General features: G+C 45.3%; 1 protein-coding gene across 1 annotated transcript; it reads left to right on the top strand.

The window, feature by feature from the left end:
* The first annotated feature begins 4277 nt into the window (after positions 1 to 4277).
* LOC120900425 lies at positions 4278 to 16319 on the top strand. The gene is made up of 7 exons (XM_040307400.1): positions 4278 to 6023; positions 7824 to 8147; positions 8213 to 8990; positions 11306 to 11469; positions 11550 to 13654; positions 13722 to 13842; positions 14938 to 16319. The coding sequence occupies exons 2-7, from the start codon at positions 7974 to 7976 to the stop codon at positions 15718 to 15720; spliced, it is 4125 nt and encodes a 1374-aa protein (XP_040163334.1). The 5' UTR covers positions 4278 to 6023; positions 7824 to 7973; the 3' UTR covers positions 15721 to 16319.
* Positions 16320 to 17364: the final 1045 nt, after the last annotated feature.

Genomic DNA, 17364 nt, shown 5'->3' with positions numbered 1-17364 from the left:
TTCGGAGCCGCTTGGAGTCGTCCGGAGTCGTTCGGAGTCGGAGTCGTTCGGAGTCGGAGTCGTTCGGAATCGGAGTTGTTTGTAGTCGTTCGGAGTCGTCCGGAATCGATTGGAGTTGGAATTAATGGAGTCTTGGTTTAATGTGCTTGTGATCAGGCATTTTATTTTGTTGTGGTTTTGTTGTCTATCACTTTTGCGCGTGCAGTTCGTAAACAGGCCTTTGTTTCGAAGACTGACTCCCAACGACTCCGATCAACTCCGACTCTGAACGACTTCTTACGATTCCGAACGACTCCGGATAATGCAGGATGGAACTACCCAAATAGCCAGCTCGAACTCCATAGCTGATTTGGGGCTGTTTTACGAAAAATCGTTCCAATGTCGTACTTTGTAGGTGATTAAGAGATGAAACGGTACTTGGTGGAACCATACAGCTTTTTAACAAGCACACGGTACTCTTTAGAGCTTTGCGGCTGATTAGTACAGGCGGTCCCCGAGATACACGGTACCTCTTATACGCGGATTCGGAGATACGCGGTTTTCTAAATTTGACAATTCTTTGAGCAAATTGTACTGATTTGACACATCAATTGCAAATTGCCAAATAATTTCCGTTTTGATCGAATGTTAAAAACTATTTCAAATGGTTTAAAACTGTTATAGGGGGCCTTCACGATTCTAGTTAGTTTTTTGTACGGAGTTTGACAGTTGGAGGCTGAAATCATGTAAACAATCTATACAAAACCACACAAAAAACTAGCCTGCGATTTTCAGTCTAGAAAATTTTAGCCTAAAAGCTAGAATTAGATTCGAGTACCTGCTCGAAAACACGGTTTTGTTTACATTTATCCCAAGGTGCATCAAAGGAATCAGGTGATCGAATCTGGAATCAAAGTGTATGTAGTCCAGGTGGTCTCATAGCATTTTTTTATAATCAAATTTGAATATCACTTTTTGACAGAACAAGTGAAAACTTTTGCTCCAACGAGTTTTCTGGAGGCTTGACGAATACTCAAAACACTCTTGAAATCTGCCTTCAGAAGCAGAAGCGATAAAAATCAGTTTTCCAAATTCATACACTTTGGGATAAGCCCACCTGTATATTATACTCCCTCAGATAGCTGCTCGAAAACTGCTATATAATGCAAACAGCTGACAGGCTGAAATTTCAGCCTACGAGCTTCAAACGGAAAGGGCTCCATATTCAGTAAGAATCATATCAACTAGTTCATAAAGTAACTATAACCTCCCCCTACTTGCAAAATTACACGAACATTACTGATATTTTAGCTGGGAACCACGAGATTCGACTTACGCGGAAATTCGAGATACGCGGTATTTTGTGGCCGTTTTCGGTTCCCAATAACCGTGTATCTCGGGGACCGCCTGTACTAACTGCAGGGTTGATGATGGAACTTTAAGGCTTTTTTAGAATTTGTACCGATCTTGGTGGAACTTTGTAGCTTTTTAATGCATGACATCGGTACAAGGTCCCAAGGATTAAGCTTAAACGACTGGAAAATTTAATAAAATAATAATAGAAAAAAAATGAAAGCTCCACAGCTTCATTGGTTTGATCAATAGATGGCATATTACAACTCGTCATTATATTGCTATTCTTTTCTTGCAATGTGTTTAGACAATTTTCATCTTATCATGACCTATATAGTCTTCTAACTTTCTGAAGAAAAATCTATTTGAATGGTCGTGTGGTCAGATACGTGGGTATCAACACCAACGACCATTACTCAAATCTCACTTGCTTCAGTACTGGTGGTTTCCGTTGGAGTTTAGTATTTAAACAATCGTATCGCCGTTCTAGTTCTAGCGATGCATAACTTCAATGCGAAACCATACAACAGTACAGAGGAAATGAGAAAGCTCTCCTCCAAGCGATGAAGCTCAACTGGTTGGGGTATCCCACCAACAGAGAGCGCCACCAGCTTTTATGCTATTTTTAGAATGCATGAGTCGTTTGCCGTCTGCTAAACGAAGTCTTTCTATATTCCGTTTAGGTAGAGAACTTAAGTCGTTTAGAAGCCGTTTAGTGGTCGTTTAGTGGATTTGTGGCACTTGGGATATATCGGATCGGAACTAGCAGCTCCTATTGTTCTAAAATTTAGTGGGTTAACGACTGAATCGACCACCACAAACCCACGTGGGTTTGAAGTGGCTTTACAGTGGGTTAAAGCCGATTTGGTTATTTGGGTAAACGCCCAAATAATCAAGATACCGAAAACGCCACCAATTTCCTGTACTAAAAATCCAGTTGCATCAGACAAAGCTAAAGCACTGTCAGCTTGGTGGGTTAAACCACACGGCCAACGAAGCGGCCACTTCAACGTTGTTAAAGTAAGTTTTTATACACGGGTAATTCATTTGCTCAACATGTATCACCCCAAAATGTGATGAATTATGCAAAGGAAGCGATTAAACGTGCGGGCTTAATTTCGTTTGTTGTAAAACATATTTTTGTGTGTGTTTGTTTAGTTGCAAATGGACTCATCCATTTCGCGGGACAGTGCACAGTTTATAGATTAATAATATTGCCGAAGTTATGCAGTGATGTAAGTGAATGAGTTAAAGTAATCGACGTGTTATAATCTTGTTAAGCATATTGACCCTAGCCTGCCCTTGATCCATCTTTTCCTCGTCAACATGTTTGGAAAAGGTGGGCCAAGTGCGGGCAAGGTCAATACATATGATCGGAACTGACAGCTCCTATTGTTCTAAAATTTGGTGGGTTAATGACTGAATCGACCACCACTAATCCACGTGGGTTTGAAGTGGCTTTACAGTGGGTTAAGGCCGATTTGGTTATTTGGGCGGGTTCTGAACGACTCAAGCTCTCAACCTAAACGGAATATAGAAACACTTCGCTTAGCAGACGGCAAACGACTCCTGCATTCTAAAAATAGCAAAAAGCTGGTGGCGCCATCTGTTGGTGGGATGCCCAACTAGTGGAGCTTCCTCGCTTGGAGGAGAGCTTTCCCATTCCCTCTGTACTGTTGTATGGTTTCGCATTGAAGTTATACATCGCTAGAACTAGAACGGCGATACGATTGTTTAAATACTAAACTCCAACGGAAACCACCAGCACTGAAGCAAGTGAGATTTGAGTAAAGGTCGTTGGTGTTGATACCCACGTATCTGACCACACGACCATTCATATAGATTTTTGCTCAGAAAGTTAGAAGGCTATATAGGTCATGATAAGATGAAACTTGTCGAAACACATTGCAAGAAAAGGATAGCAATATAATGATGAGTTGTAATACGCCATCTATTGATCAGACCAATAAAGCTGTGGAGCTTTCATTTTTTCTATGGATATTCAATTTTCCAGTCGTTTAAGCTTAATCTGTGGCGCTTGAGATTTGTCTTGCCCACCCTTAACCCACCTTTTCCAAAAATGCTTTGAGGAAAAGTTTGGTCAAGGGTTGGCTTAAGGCGATATGCTGAATAGGATTTTAACTCCTCGATTGATTAAATTCATTCACTTACACCACTGCACTTCAACTTCAGCAATATTATTAGTGCACTGACAACTATGCACTGACCAGCGAAATGAAAGAGTCCACTCGCAAGTAAACAAACACACATATACACATATTATACATGGATGTTTCACAACAAACTAACTTAAACACACACGTTTACTTGCTTCCTATGCTTAATTAAATCACATTTTAACACAGGTGAAACACGTTGAGCGAATAAATTATCCGATCATAAAAAACTGACTTCAACAACATTGAAGTGGCTGCTTCTGTGGCCGTGTGGCTTAACCCACCAAACTGATAGTTTTTTCGCTTTGTTTGATGGAACTGGATTTTTAGTACAAGAAATTGGTGGCGTTTTCGGTATCTTGGTTATATGGGTAGTGATCGTTTAGTGGATTTGTGGCACTTGGTACATTCATTAGTTTTAACGGTCCGTGGAAGATTCACCTTAAAAATATTTCACTGTATATGCTCGTGTTGATGTAATTGATTCTCAACTCTTTAAAACATACCGAAAACTATCGATACAATTTTAATACTTCTACCGAAAATCGCCAATAAAATCTGGCCACACTGACTGTCAAATCAAATTCTAACCTGCACGTTTTGAAAATCCAACGCGGGTGCGTTGAATTAGAAAATATTAACAAAATGTGATAAAGTCAATGTCAAAATTTGTCACTTTTACACTTAAATAACTTGCATGTTTTAAATATAACGATAAAAATAAAAAACCGACCACCGAACGTGGTGTGAAATATTTCATACCGAATTTTTCGAACATCCAAACGTCCGAAGCGAACAGCGCACTGTTCTCCTCGCCCTTCCCCCTGGTGCCAGAAGATCGGTCCAACTGCTGAGAAGGGTTGTTGAGTCGCGCGATCGAGTCCTGGTACAGACAGCTCCCGCGGGTGCAGATTTTCAGTGCACATACCAGCGCAAAATAACAACACTTAACCGGACTCCGTCGTGTGATCGCGTGCTAATCCGAAAGGAAGAATAGTTAGCCAAAGGTATAGTGATGCAAGCAGCATAAAACGGTGCCTTCGCTTGCTGGTAGCTGTTGGAGAAGGGGATTGCGCTACTAGGGTGTGTATGTGTGTGTGTGCATGGACTGGTGGTATGTGGTAAAGTACAAGAAGAAAGGAAAAATGTTGTGCTGCTGCTGCTGCTAACTAGAGAAAGAAAAAGTATGTTGTGGTGAAAATCAGTTTGTGTGCAAAATTGTCTTAAACAACCTTCCGGAAAGGCGTACACAGTCTGCGCCACATTCCAGCAGTGGTTCCATCGGGGAGGGGAGGGGGGCGAGCTCTGCTACTCTCGTTACTTCATTCCGCTTTCGGGGTGGTTCGATGTTGGATGTCGTGGGCAGTGAACGCAGTAGCCATCGAAACACGTCAACTGTGCCCGCCTCTTGTCTGCTTGCCGCAGTTGAGAAGCTTCTGCTACGGCGCAGAGGAATCGTAAGGAAATATTTCCAAATAATAAGAAAAGTTCCAAAAAAAGATCCGGAGCGGCTGGAGGACTTTCCCTCTTCCCGTGTGTCAAAAGCAGCCCCTGCATAGATCGTGCCTCGACTTCAACATCGCTTTTGTATGTGTTTGTGTGTTGGAGGGCTAAAAAGCGCTGCTAGCATAACGCCCGCTAGTGTGTGTGTGTGTAAGTGGTGAAGCTGAAGAAATGCTTTCGACGTGCTGCGACGTGTGTGATGGTATTGGTGGAAGAAAAAACCGTTTGTTTATGTGAAATTGTTGGAATTCCTGAAGCGCCCGTCGCCCTACCAGCGAGCGGAAAGCGGGGTGGGACGGGTCAACGTCGTTGCGTGTTTGTGTGACAAAGTGTGTGAGCAGGCGACGAAACGAAACGACCGGAAGACCGGGTGAAACAAAAAAAAAATGATTCAAAAATCCCACCGTACGACGAGTGGTGCGTGAATTAAATCGGTGCGGTTTTTTTTGTGTGCAACATTGGCTGCTTTGGTGTTGTTATGCTCTGGTTGTGCGCACGCTTGCTTCGATGCTTGCAGAAACCGAGAAGCCCCAAATGGCGACCAGTACCAGTGTCGAATCCGCATCGATTTTTGTCCGTCCGGCATGCACGCTAATCGTTGAGCTAATTGCTTATCGGGAAGCGAATTAAAGTGCAATTCGGGCGCAATTCGTAGAAAGGGGCTAATGATGGTACGCGTTGCCCTGTCCTGGTAACGAAAGGTCGATGGTAGCGCCGATCATATCCGATCATCGATCATGCATCATCGCGCGGAGGGCAGTGGCCAATGATCTTTTGCGGTGCAGTTGTGCCATTACGCCAGCCGGATTCAGTTGGGAATGGAGTGATGTGGACCAGTGAACAAAACTGTGCATTTATACAAGTAAACCAAGTTAGTAAGAAAGTGAAGAATCGATATTTATTTGTGTGACAACCCATAAAGCAACCGTTTGAAACGAATCCCCTCCAGATAAGGTGAATAATCAGTCAGATAGAAAACCACAGCAGCGGCGGCAAGCATAAAAATTAAAGGTACGTGTTTTTTATGCAAAAACAAATTCTTGCCCCAACGATCCATCCTTTTTCGGAGCACGGGGGGAAACAAAGTGTTTTCCGGTGCTATCACTTGTACCATCATCCCGTATTCAAATAAAACTGTTGATCTGCTCGATTAGTTTCACTGCTACCTTTCTTCTTCTTTCCCTTGCCTGGCTTCCTTTTTTTCTCTTATTTTTTTATACGCTCCACCACCACCACGGTGTATCATTTAATTTGCATTCAATGAAATGTAAATGATGTGTGCGATCTCCGGTGTGTCGGTGCGCCGGTGTGCGAGTTTTATGTTTCCGTTTGATATCTCTTTTCCCATGTTGCGCGCGCCCATATGTCGACGATGGGTAGCAATGTGCCGCTAAAGGGAGGAGGGAACCGTTTGGAGCGAACTTTCTTTCTTCACACTCTGATTTTTCAGATTTTTATTCGCTCGCTGAGCTGAAAGCGCACACGCTTTTTAAAGCTCATCTGGTCGTGCGAGATCGGTATCAATGAAACATTACAATATACTGGTGTATTTTTTTTTTATTTTAGATTATACTTACAAGTGCAATGAACATCAATTTACAATGTATAACAACCGTCGGGTTCGTCGCTTGCAATCCCGTTGAAGTCTTTTGAATGCAATCGTTGGCATGAAACCTTTCAAAGCGGCATTTTTGTACCAATAATCTTTTAGTGACAATGAAGCTAAGCTGATACCAGATTTGAACTTGCTTAAGCGAGAAAACTCGATAGCGTAGAATGTGTACAAAGTCTCTTTTGTCTCTATATCTAATAAAGCAGGTTTTTTGCCTGTCAAACGTTTCAAGTATTTAATTTAATTTTGGAAGAATTGAAAAGGCATGAGAATACAGACGTACTACTGCTGGAAAAATGTTAAATAAAATAAATAAATGATTGAAATGGTTTGAAGTGGATAATTTATCCCGTTTGAAAACCTCTCTCTTTGAGTTCTTTCTTTTTAGGATCCATCTTCAAAAAAATATAATATTAAATATTTATATATATTTCATACAGCAATGCGCTTATGAATACGTACACGCTGTTAAATGAAGTAAATAAAGACAATAATTATTATTTTATTTTATTTTTTTAATTTTTAAAATGTTGTATTGCTTATTTTAATATTGACACAATTGACTTAATATTGAATAATGACGATACTTATTATTTTAACTAATATTATTTGTTATTCAATTGTATCAGTGTAAACAACGGTGAGAAGGATCGAAATAGTTTTTTTTATGGTTTTTCTTTTCTGATTCAATGAATTTTCTCTTGTACAAGTTCTTCTGTCTGTAATTTGATCAAATCGAGACTTCATATCAATAACTGATATTGTATCATCTTTGGCAACACTCTGTACATATAAAACACTCATTAGAATCTGTTTAGAATGTGTGAATTACAAGAAAAAACCATCTGTAAAGGGGCGAAAGCATTCCAAAGCTTCTTCTCTTCATGCACAACAAAGAAACAACAACCCCTCCTAGGTAGTCATGCAATTGCGCATGACTTGCATGCAGAATTAGAAACGCCACAACGGCCATTGATTGAAATGCAGAGCAATCACTCAGCTCAAGAGAAACAGGGAATTGTTCTAGAGCCCCCTCCCCCCACAGCGAGTGTGAGAAAGCGAGCACAAATGTGCGAAGCATATATGTTTGTTGCATTATTATTATGCGCATTTTATGCTTGCTAGTTTTTAAACCGAACGCAACGAGCAACACGAGAAGGGAATGTAAATTAAATCTTTTTTTTTCTTTTCTTTTACAGAAACAAACCACAACATTCGATGAATCGATTCCCGGTCCGGCAATCGATCGGCGAACAGAACAAGTTTTACAGCCCCGCTGCAAATCCGTACATTTCGTAATTTACAAAGGCACACGCGGGGGTAGGAGGGTGAGAGCAAAAAGTAAAGCCATGACGGAATTTCTGCCCCTCTGCGACGTGCTGTTCAACGTGATCTCACTGGCCGGCTACTTCTGTGACGTCGTGTTCGATGTGGTGCTGGGGTACGCGCTGTACGAGCGGCAAAAGTTCGCCTACTTCGCGGCGGTCATCGTGATCGTGTCGTTCTCGCTAGTAATCTCACAGGTAAGTTGGTAGTGAAAAGGCAGTTTTTTTAATGTAAATTTAATCCCTCTCTTTTACTCTTACAGATTGTGTCCATCCGGTGGTACTTGAATAAGCGTAAAATTCGCAATGCCAGCGCGTCGACCACCGGGCCACCGGACGCGGAAGCCAACGCGCCCGGCAGTGGCAGCAGTCTGGAGAAGAAGAAAAAGAAACCAAACAGCCTGAACGCGGCCAACGGCCAGAGCGTGGCCGGAAGGGGCGAAGAGGCCGAAGGCAGAATGGCCCCCGGCGGTGGTGGTGCCTCCCGTACCTCTGAGTACAGCCGGTACATAGTGCTCGCGCTGCACGTCACCCAGCTCGGTGTGCTGTGGCGGTACGCGAAGCTGTTCGTGCCGGTCGACCTGCGGCACGTGAAGCACGAGGTGCGCGACCTCTGCATGCTGCGGCTGGTGCACGCGTTTTGCGAGGCCGCCCCGATGCTGCTGCTCCAGCTGTACGTGCTCGTGACGCTGCAGAGCGAGGCGCAGCTGGCCGCGGCACTGAAGCTGAAAACGCTGGGCCATCACCACCATCACCTGCCACCGAGTACGGCGCTGGTGCAGCAGACCAATCTGGCCGAGCAGCAGCAGAAAACGTTCCGCGATCTGAACATGGTGTCGGCCACGCTGTCACTGTTTAGCGTGTGCTGGGCGCTGGCCAGCTTTAGCAAGAACGTGCGGCTGCAGAACGTCCACCGGCTGGTGCTGACCTGGCTCGGGGTGATCTTCCAGTTTCTGTGGCGCCTCGGGACGGTCATTTCGCGCGTCATCTCGCTGACGGTGTACGCGTCCGTGTACAGCCACTGGGTGTTTCTGGTGATAAGTGAGTAATTTGGGGAGGGAGGGAAAAGGCTACGGAAGGGCTACGGGTTGAACGGTCCATTGCAGGCTTGAACCCATGACGGGCATGTTATTGCGACGTTCGACTTTACCACGGGACCGCCTAGTATGAACTAGTGCTATATGTTCTTTTAAGCGTCGCCAACATTTGGTAACATCAAAGGAGTAGTAGTCTAGTAGTCATCAAAAGTTTTGGGCATCAAAAGTAAAGGATCCTTCGATCACATAGTGCATCTATGTGACCAGTCACTAGTTTAAAAACAAACATGCGCACTGAGCAACTAGTTTTATACGGTGAAATGCTATCAGTGTTTCTCCACGGAAGCCTTTTTATTGCAATACGTGTGAACCTTTTTTGAACTTTTTCCAGCCTGTCAATTCTAGTTACTTGTACAGGGGAACCAAGCTACTGAACGCATACTCAATTATTTGACGCACAAAACAATAATACAAAGATTTTAAGCACAGTGGATCGTGGTAGATTCTACTTGTCCTTAGAATATTTCTTAACGTCCTGTTAGCCTTGGTTAGTACCGAGTCAACATGTCAACATTGGGCCGCTTGCCCTTTTAAGTTCGTAGACTGAAATTTCAGCCTGTCAGCTGTATGCATTGTATAGCAGTTTTCGAGCAACTATCAAAGTGGGATTAATATCCAGGTAGGATTATCCCAAGGTTTATGTACTTAGAAGGGTGATTTTTATCGCTTCTGCTTCTGAATGAAGATTTTAAGAGTGTTTTGTGTATTCGTCAAGCCTCCAGAAAGCTTGTTTTAGCAAAAGTTTTCACCCGTGCTGTCAAAAAGCGACGCTCAATTCCCACCACCTGATCTCTTTAAAACACCTTGGGATAAATGAAAACACCACCTTGTTTTGCCTTTTTTCGAGTAGGTACTCGAATCTAAATCTAGCTTTGAGGCTGAAATAAACTAGGAAGAAAAAAGCTGACTAGAATCATGAAGGGATTTCCCCATTGATGGAACAACAATTTACATGACAGACTCAGTCATTGCCTTTGCAACGTCGTTAATAAATAAATTACATAATAGTGGGTCCAAAATACTGCCCAGAGGCCGCTGCCTGCGGATCGGCTAAATTCTTCGGAAAAAAACCGTCTCCTATTTTAACTCGTACGCAGGGTGACGCACTAAGTAGGAATCAAGCCACCTAATTAATCCGGAGTGGAAACCAAATTTTTGAAATTTTAGCGATTAGCATTTGAATATTAACACAATCAAATGCAGAGTTGTATTGGGTTTCGTGAATCGTTTGTTGAAATTCATTCATATGAATCTTCAGTGATGAGTGAATCTCGAATCGACTCTTCAAAGAATCATGTATCTCTAAAGCATCTCCAAGAATTTATGAATCTGTTAAGGTTCATTAATCTATAAGATTCATAAATCCATTAAAATACATATATCTCCAGAGATTCATAAATCTATCAAAATATTGAATTTGAGCGATCTTGCCTAACAATATGCCTGTCGGAGCTTCGAATCTCGCATGGATCGTCTACCCGTAGCAAAACAAACTATCTGGCTGCGTGGTACTTGCCAAGAAGTCTCGACAGCCTCTATAGGCTGGCATGATCTCGTAGGTTGTTACTCCAAGAAGAAGAATAATTAAAAGCTCATGCTCTATGAATCCATGGAGATTTATGAATTCCTAGAGATTCGTGAATCTTTCGAGATTCATGAATCTTTGGTGATCCTAGAATCTTTGGATATTCGTGAATCTTTGAATTTGAGATTCATAAATCTTTGAAATTCGAGATTCAGTATCATTGAATCATTCAAAGATTCATTTAGATTCATGAGTGAATCAGATATACCCAACACTAATGCAGAGTTAAAATCAGTATAGATTGTATCAACTTGCATCCATTTTATCTCGCTGCTCAAAATAGTAATGTAGAAACTGCACAATGTTTTTTGCTGTCTAAACCCATATTGTAGTGGTGTTGGAGAACAGTCCCTAGCAATAGGTATAGGTCCCTAGAACAGAGTAGAGAAATAGATGCATAGTTAGAAAGTGAGGATCTGTCTCCTTTTTTATGTACAGGATATATCCAGGATTTTTTCCAAACAGCTGGGAAACACCCAGATTCAAAAAAAACTACTGTCTCCGGGATGTTATTAGGACCTTAGGACCTTAGGAGCTTAGGATGGTATAACTTTAGCAGCTGGCGATCGAATGTCTTCAATAGTTAGTGCCGGAATCGGAATATCCACTGTATCGGGAGGGACAAATGTTGATGTTTATGGAGTTTATATAAATTTTGTTTCCCCTTTTTTCAGTTCTGCACTGGTTTTCAATGTTTCTGTGGTTGATTTCGCCCAAGAACGTGTTTCACGGGGAGCGCATTTCGCGGCTTAAGAAGACGACGCTCGGCGGTTTGATTGCGTTCGTGTACATCTTTGCGTACATCAATCTGCAGGAAGTGAGGCATCGGCAAAAGATGGTAAGAAAAAACCCGTCGGTCGCAAAACTTCCAATTTCCTGGAGTTCTAATTCCATTCCACCTCCCTCAAACCATTGCAGCTCACCTTCTACGTGGTAATGTTTGCGGAAAACTGTCTGCTCGTCTGCCTGTGGATGGTCGGCGTGTGGCCAAACCGACCGGACGGTTGGTATCTCGTGCCGCTGTCCGTGCTGGGCAGCTTTGCCGCCGGCCTGTTCTTTATGGTCGTGTACTACCGGTACTTCCACGTGCGCCGGCTCGGGTACGAGGCGGGTGGACGCGTGGCGGAGAAGTGCGCTGGTCACTGCGCCCCAGACGGATGCCGCTGCCTGGCCGGCCACGAGCACGGCATGGATGGGGGATGTGGTGGTGGTGGTGGAGGCGCCGGAGGTAAGGGAGGTGGCGGTATCGGTGGAGGTGTTGGGCGTGGTGCGCTGAACGGCAATGGCTGCCAGAAGTATCCACACGCGATTCCGGGTGTGTTTAACTGCCGCTTTTCGAACCCGGTCAATGCGGCTACGAAGCGGAAGAAGAAGAAACCGACCACCTTTGTGCCGCCGCCGAACTTGGCGATTGCATCGCCGAATGCAAACGCTGGGGGCGGTGTGAACGATCATGCTGTGACGAGCCAGCTGCTTCAGCAGCAACAATCCCACCAACAACTGCAACTTCCATCACATCAGCAGCAACATCAGCAGCAGCAGCAACAGCAGCAGCATCACCATCAGCAGCACCAACAGCAGTATCTACAGCAACAACCATTGCTCTCACATCAACAGCAGCAGCAGCAGCAGCACCAACAGCAGACACTACAGCAGCAGCAACAGGAGCTTCAGCAACAATACATGGGCCCGATGGCCATCCCCTTCTGGCGGCGGCCGCTGCCACGATCGCACACCGGCGGCTCGAGCGAGAACGAAGGCAGCAGCGTCGGTTCGCGGGTAAATATCCAGCAGAAGCTGCAGGAGAAAAAGCAGAAGCAGCTGGCCGAGCTGAAGATCATCGAGGAGGAGATCAAGCAGGGCAAGCTGGGCGGCCCGGGCGGTACCGGCACGCTCAGCTCCGGAGACGACGCGGGCAAGACGACGCTGCCGCGGCAACCGATCCCGCGCGCTAAGAAGCACATCGATCTCGATCCGATCGAGTGGCGTACTTCCAGCCCGGATATGGCGGAGATCGTGGCGAACAAGTCGTTCAACGACCTGAACCTGCTGCTCACGGCCAATCTGGACGATGTGAATAGCTTGAACAAGTTCAACAGCAACTACGATCCGATCTACAACAGCTTCGGGCTAAACGGGATCAACATATCGGCGCTGGTCAATCTGAAGGGTGGTGGGGGTGGCGGTCCGGCGGGCGCGCTAGTCGATGCCACCGGGCAGTCGGCATCGTCGTCGGCAGTACCGGGCGTGGGAGGACCGGGCGTAGGCGGTACGGGCAACCGTAACATGTCGCCGATATCGTCGCAAATCTCGGCCACCGAGAGCAATTCGCTCACGCGCCAAGTGCTGCCGCGCTCCAAGATACTGCCGAACAACATCCCGCGCAATCCGTTCGCCGAGAACTATCGGGGCAACTTTGTGAATCTGTACGCGGATGCGGCCGCCAGCACACCGGCGGCCGGGCTGATCAATGGTGCGGCCGGCGGTGGTGCCAGCGGCAGTGGGGCCGGTGTGCGGGCACCCTCCATCAGCCCGCGGACGACGGAGATTGCGCAGTCGAACCGGGCCATCCTGTACGATGCGCACGGGAGGCTGTACACCGATGCGAACCATCCGCGGCAGGTGTCCGGCACGTACAGCAGCACGGAGAATGCGGGCGCCGAAAATCTGCCCTTCCCGTACAATGTGGTGCCGCCGCCCCGGAGCAAGCTAGACAGCCGCGGCACACCGACGACGCCGGTACCGTCCGGGTCGGCGAGCGGCAGTGCGAACAACACGAACAGTAGCAACAAATCGGGCCGCACTTCCGCGACCGCCACGATGGCGGCGATCGTGGCGAGCGTTGGTGGAGCGGGCGGATCCGCCGGTGGATCCAGTGGAGCCGGTGTGATCAACAACCTGAACAACACCAAGCGGCAGAACATGCAGCGGGCCAAGACGCCGGAAATTCTGCTCGCCCCGCACTATCTCGAGAACTCGCGCATCTACTTCGACTGGGTGGCACGGGAGGCGGCCAACTTTAGGTGAGTAGGTGGTATGGTGGAGTGTGTGAGAGGAGATATTATATTTTTCGGGGTTTTTTAATTTTAGATTACAAGAATCGGAACGTGATCAACCGATGGAAAGCAGCGGAGACGAGAACCTGGACAACTCTGGATGTGACGATGGACACAACGGACATCATCGGATACCTTCGGATATTGATAGTCAGGTAGGTGTTATTGATTACTGGTGGGTTAAGGCACTGGAATAAGATGCGGGATACGTTTTTGGAGTAGCTTAGGGTCAAAATTACTTATTTTATGGTTTCATGAATAATTCTTGGATTGGAAATGAGTTGGGATCAGTTCCAAGACAGTTCAGTATCAGTTACTCAGATTCTAGACCAGATAGGTTCTAGACGATATCAGAACCTGGATTGATATAAGTTTGGATTGATATCTCTGGAAAGGATTTGTATACATTCGAGACATCTGATACGTTTGAGATCAATTTCATTGCAGTAACAGATACGTACGACGTAGCTGGCATGTTAAACTTAAGATCTGATAAAGATCAGTTCAAAATTGGGAGACAACAGATTCTACTCGGAATAAACATCAGATTCTAATTGAGATAGACATCAGATCCTATTGGTATATACTTAAAATTCTATTTGAGATAGACACCAGATTCCAATTGAGATAGACATCAGATTGGGAGTATCCGTATCAGAAGGGCAATATATCTTCTATCTTTTTTGTACTCAAGCAAAGGTTCCGATTCAGTTTCTAGATCAGAATGTGTCTTAGATTAATATCTGAACGCGAATAAGTTAGTAATCAATTTCTGGATTGGTATAGCTTTGATGTCTACCTGAGCGAGTTCTTCCTATAGGAAAGGTTCAGTTTGATAGATAGGACAGGTTCGGCACACCAATAGATGCAATATCAATTTCTGAATGAGTGTAAGTCTAGGAAAACGATTGTACGAAGTCGTGGTCCTGTTAGGTTCAAGATCTGTTTCAGGATATCAATTTGTTTGTGATCCTTTCCTCAACTGGGATAGGTGCTGATAAATTCCTGAAGAAACATAGGTTTTGAAACAGATCTTGCCCGGGGAAAGGGTTAGTATCTGTTTCTGGGACTAGATGGATCCAAAATATATTGCAGAAACAAAAGACCTCCATCTGGTTAAGTTTGGGATAAGAATTTTAAACAGTGACAAGTAACTTAAAAAGCCTAAGAGTATGTCTCAGAATTACGGTGTGTGAATTTCAAACTAACCCGAAATATCCAATGTCCTCCAAATGTTTGTATTTTTACAGGTCTCACTACCCCGTTCCTACACACTGCCCCGCGAGTTCAAGTACTACCGCCGAAACAAGGGCCGCAAGGTGAAGAATGAGCATTTCATTGCCAGCACAAACAGCAGCGATGGCGATGTGGACAGTGGAGATGACAACGAGTCGGAGCGGCTCTCCAACCTTTCCTCCAGTTCGCAGCGACGCGTGAAAAACGCCACACCGTGCACAAACCTCCAACCAAATGGCCATCACGTTCCATCGTTGCAGCAGCAGCAACAGCAGCTACTCCAACAGCCATTGCCTCGCCAACGGTTAAACAATCTTAATAAAGGCATGCCACAGCCACCGACCAGCGCATCGATGGCCCTGATGTACGCAGGTCCCGGTGGTCCGGGCGGATCGCCCAGCGGTACGATGCTGCTCACGAACGGACAGGCCATACCGGCGGGAAACGTTAGTCGACAAACGCTTAATGCAACGCCTCAAAATCTTCACCAACCACCCCTACCTCACGTGCCGATCGGGCTAGCGAACGGGTACAATCTAACGGGCGCGGGAGATCGTAGCAGTCCCGCCCTGCCCGCCCTACTGTCCGGCAGCGACGGTAGCCCAGTCGGGATGGTCGGTAAACCGGGAGCGGTGCATAGCTTCGATCTAATTAGCGGCGTGGAAGGGGCGGCGGGTGCTGCACTGCCACCGTACCATCCCGGTGGCGGTGCAGCTGGTGGCAATGGCGCACGACCGACGCGTTTCCGCATGTACGGTACCAAGAATGGTATGGTGCGTCACGAAACCAAGCTGTAGAAGCGATGCTTGGAAATGAGCGCATCCCCCCGTAGGAGGTAGCTAATTTATTAACCTTTCTGTGCAAATTACTGTACAATTTAGAATTCCGAGAGACCGAGTTCGGATTTACAGTGTGTTGTAAAAAGCCTACCCTAGGAAAGCCATCGGTTCTCTATTGTTTTTTCCTCGATTTTAAAATACCCTTCTTACGTTAGACGGTTTTAACAGTTAGAGGAAGAAAGGAAGAAAACGTGCTGTTACGTGCTGGCTAAAATAACGTTGTGATATAATTTAACCACGCCATTACATCGTAACACGCGCATCGTGGACACACTGTAGGGAAGTGTTTAAAAAAAAAATATTCGCATACACAATTACACACAGACTGCCAAACGTGTTTGTAATGACACGATATCGTTTTATTTTAATGCAACGTTCGGGCGTAAAGGAACGGGCTCACGTGAACGATTCACACCAGAGCCGTTCAAGGAAGGCTTGGGTGGTATTTTAGAACTCGGTTGAAAATGAGATTGTAATTTATGCGCCAATTTAGGGAATTGTGTTTTAATGTTGTCAATAATAAATAAACGGAACTATTTTATTTTATTACAATGGAAGTTTTATGAGTGTTGTTACCCAGCGGCCTCTCATGATATAGTGTTACTGTTGAGAACTGTAGAACTAATAATATTCTTTTTTTTTTTTAAATTAGAGTGGAACCCCTCATAACTAGTTCAATTCGTTCCAATGACTCACTCGTTATGCGAAAAGCTCGTTATGAGGGAGGCTCTTCTCATACAATTTCTATGAAAAGCAAAATAATTGGTTCCAGCGCAAGAAAAGTGCTGGTATATTCAGTGGCGGATCTAACGGTAGGCGGACTAGGCGGTCGCCTGGGGCCCCGCCGATTTAGGGGCCCCGTAGATCGCCATTCTATAGTATGCCGTATAGGACAGAGTACTAGCGATAAGGGCCCCAAGGCTGGCGAATCATTTGCACCCCCACCCGTCCCCCCCCCCTCCGTCAGCAAAAATTTTAGAGCCTGTGACTGATGATCGAAGGGGCCCGACGGCATTTCAATCTCCCAACAGCAAGTTTAGTGCCGCTACCGGAAAAATTCTCAGCTCCGCTATCTGATCTGAAAAGAGTTATCTGGAAGTGAAGTGGACGCGCCGGTTTTTTTCGAATTTTGTATGACCGCGGGAGTTTTGGATTAGCAGTGGGCGTAAATGTGTCATCTCCCTTACGCTTTTCCTCCACACTTATACACTACCCACTTAAGGAAATAGCTTAAGATATTTAACGATTTTTAGTATTGAAACTCTCGAAATGGTCACGATTTCTTATTCGGCACAAAAAAGAAATTGCTCTTTATGCGAGATTTTATTCGTTAAGAGGGGTATCCGTAGAGCATTTAGATTTCCTCGTTGTGCGAAAAATACGTTAGAAGAGGTAATGAGGGGTTACGCACTGTACTAACAAAGGCCCCGTTACAAAGTTGACACTGATTCCGGGACTTAGAGTTGGTCAATAACTTACACAGGCCATCACATCTCGAACCCATACCTGGCATGGAGCTAATCCTCATCCCATACCGGTTCCATACCTATACCAGAACTATCACTGAACCCATACCTGGAAAAGATCCTGACTCCATTCGGA

The sequence above is a fragment of the Anopheles arabiensis genome, chromosome 3 (genome assembly GCF_016920715.1).
Source record: "Anopheles arabiensis isolate DONGOLA chromosome 3, AaraD3, whole genome shotgun sequence".
Classification (NCBI taxonomy): Eukaryota; Metazoa; Arthropoda; class Insecta; order Diptera; family Culicidae; genus Anopheles; species Anopheles arabiensis.
Note: the sequence above shows the minus strand (reverse complement) of the source record. Positions and strands in the feature narration are given on the sequence as shown.

Bases quoted from the DNA above. Each gene is read 5' to 3' on its own strand.
- LOC120900425 (XM_040307400.1), top strand. From the start codon at position 7,974: ATGACGGAATTTCTGCCCCTCTGCGACGTGCTGTTCAACGTGATCTCA. The intron at 8,991-11,305 runs GTGAGTAATTTG...CCCTTTTTTCAG, and splicing joins CTGGGTGTTTCTGGTGATAA to TTCTGCACTGGTTTTCAATG. The intron at 13,655-13,721 runs GTGAGTAGGTGG...TTTTAATTTTAG, and splicing joins CGGGAGGCGGCCAACTTTAG to ATTACAAGAATCGGAACGTG.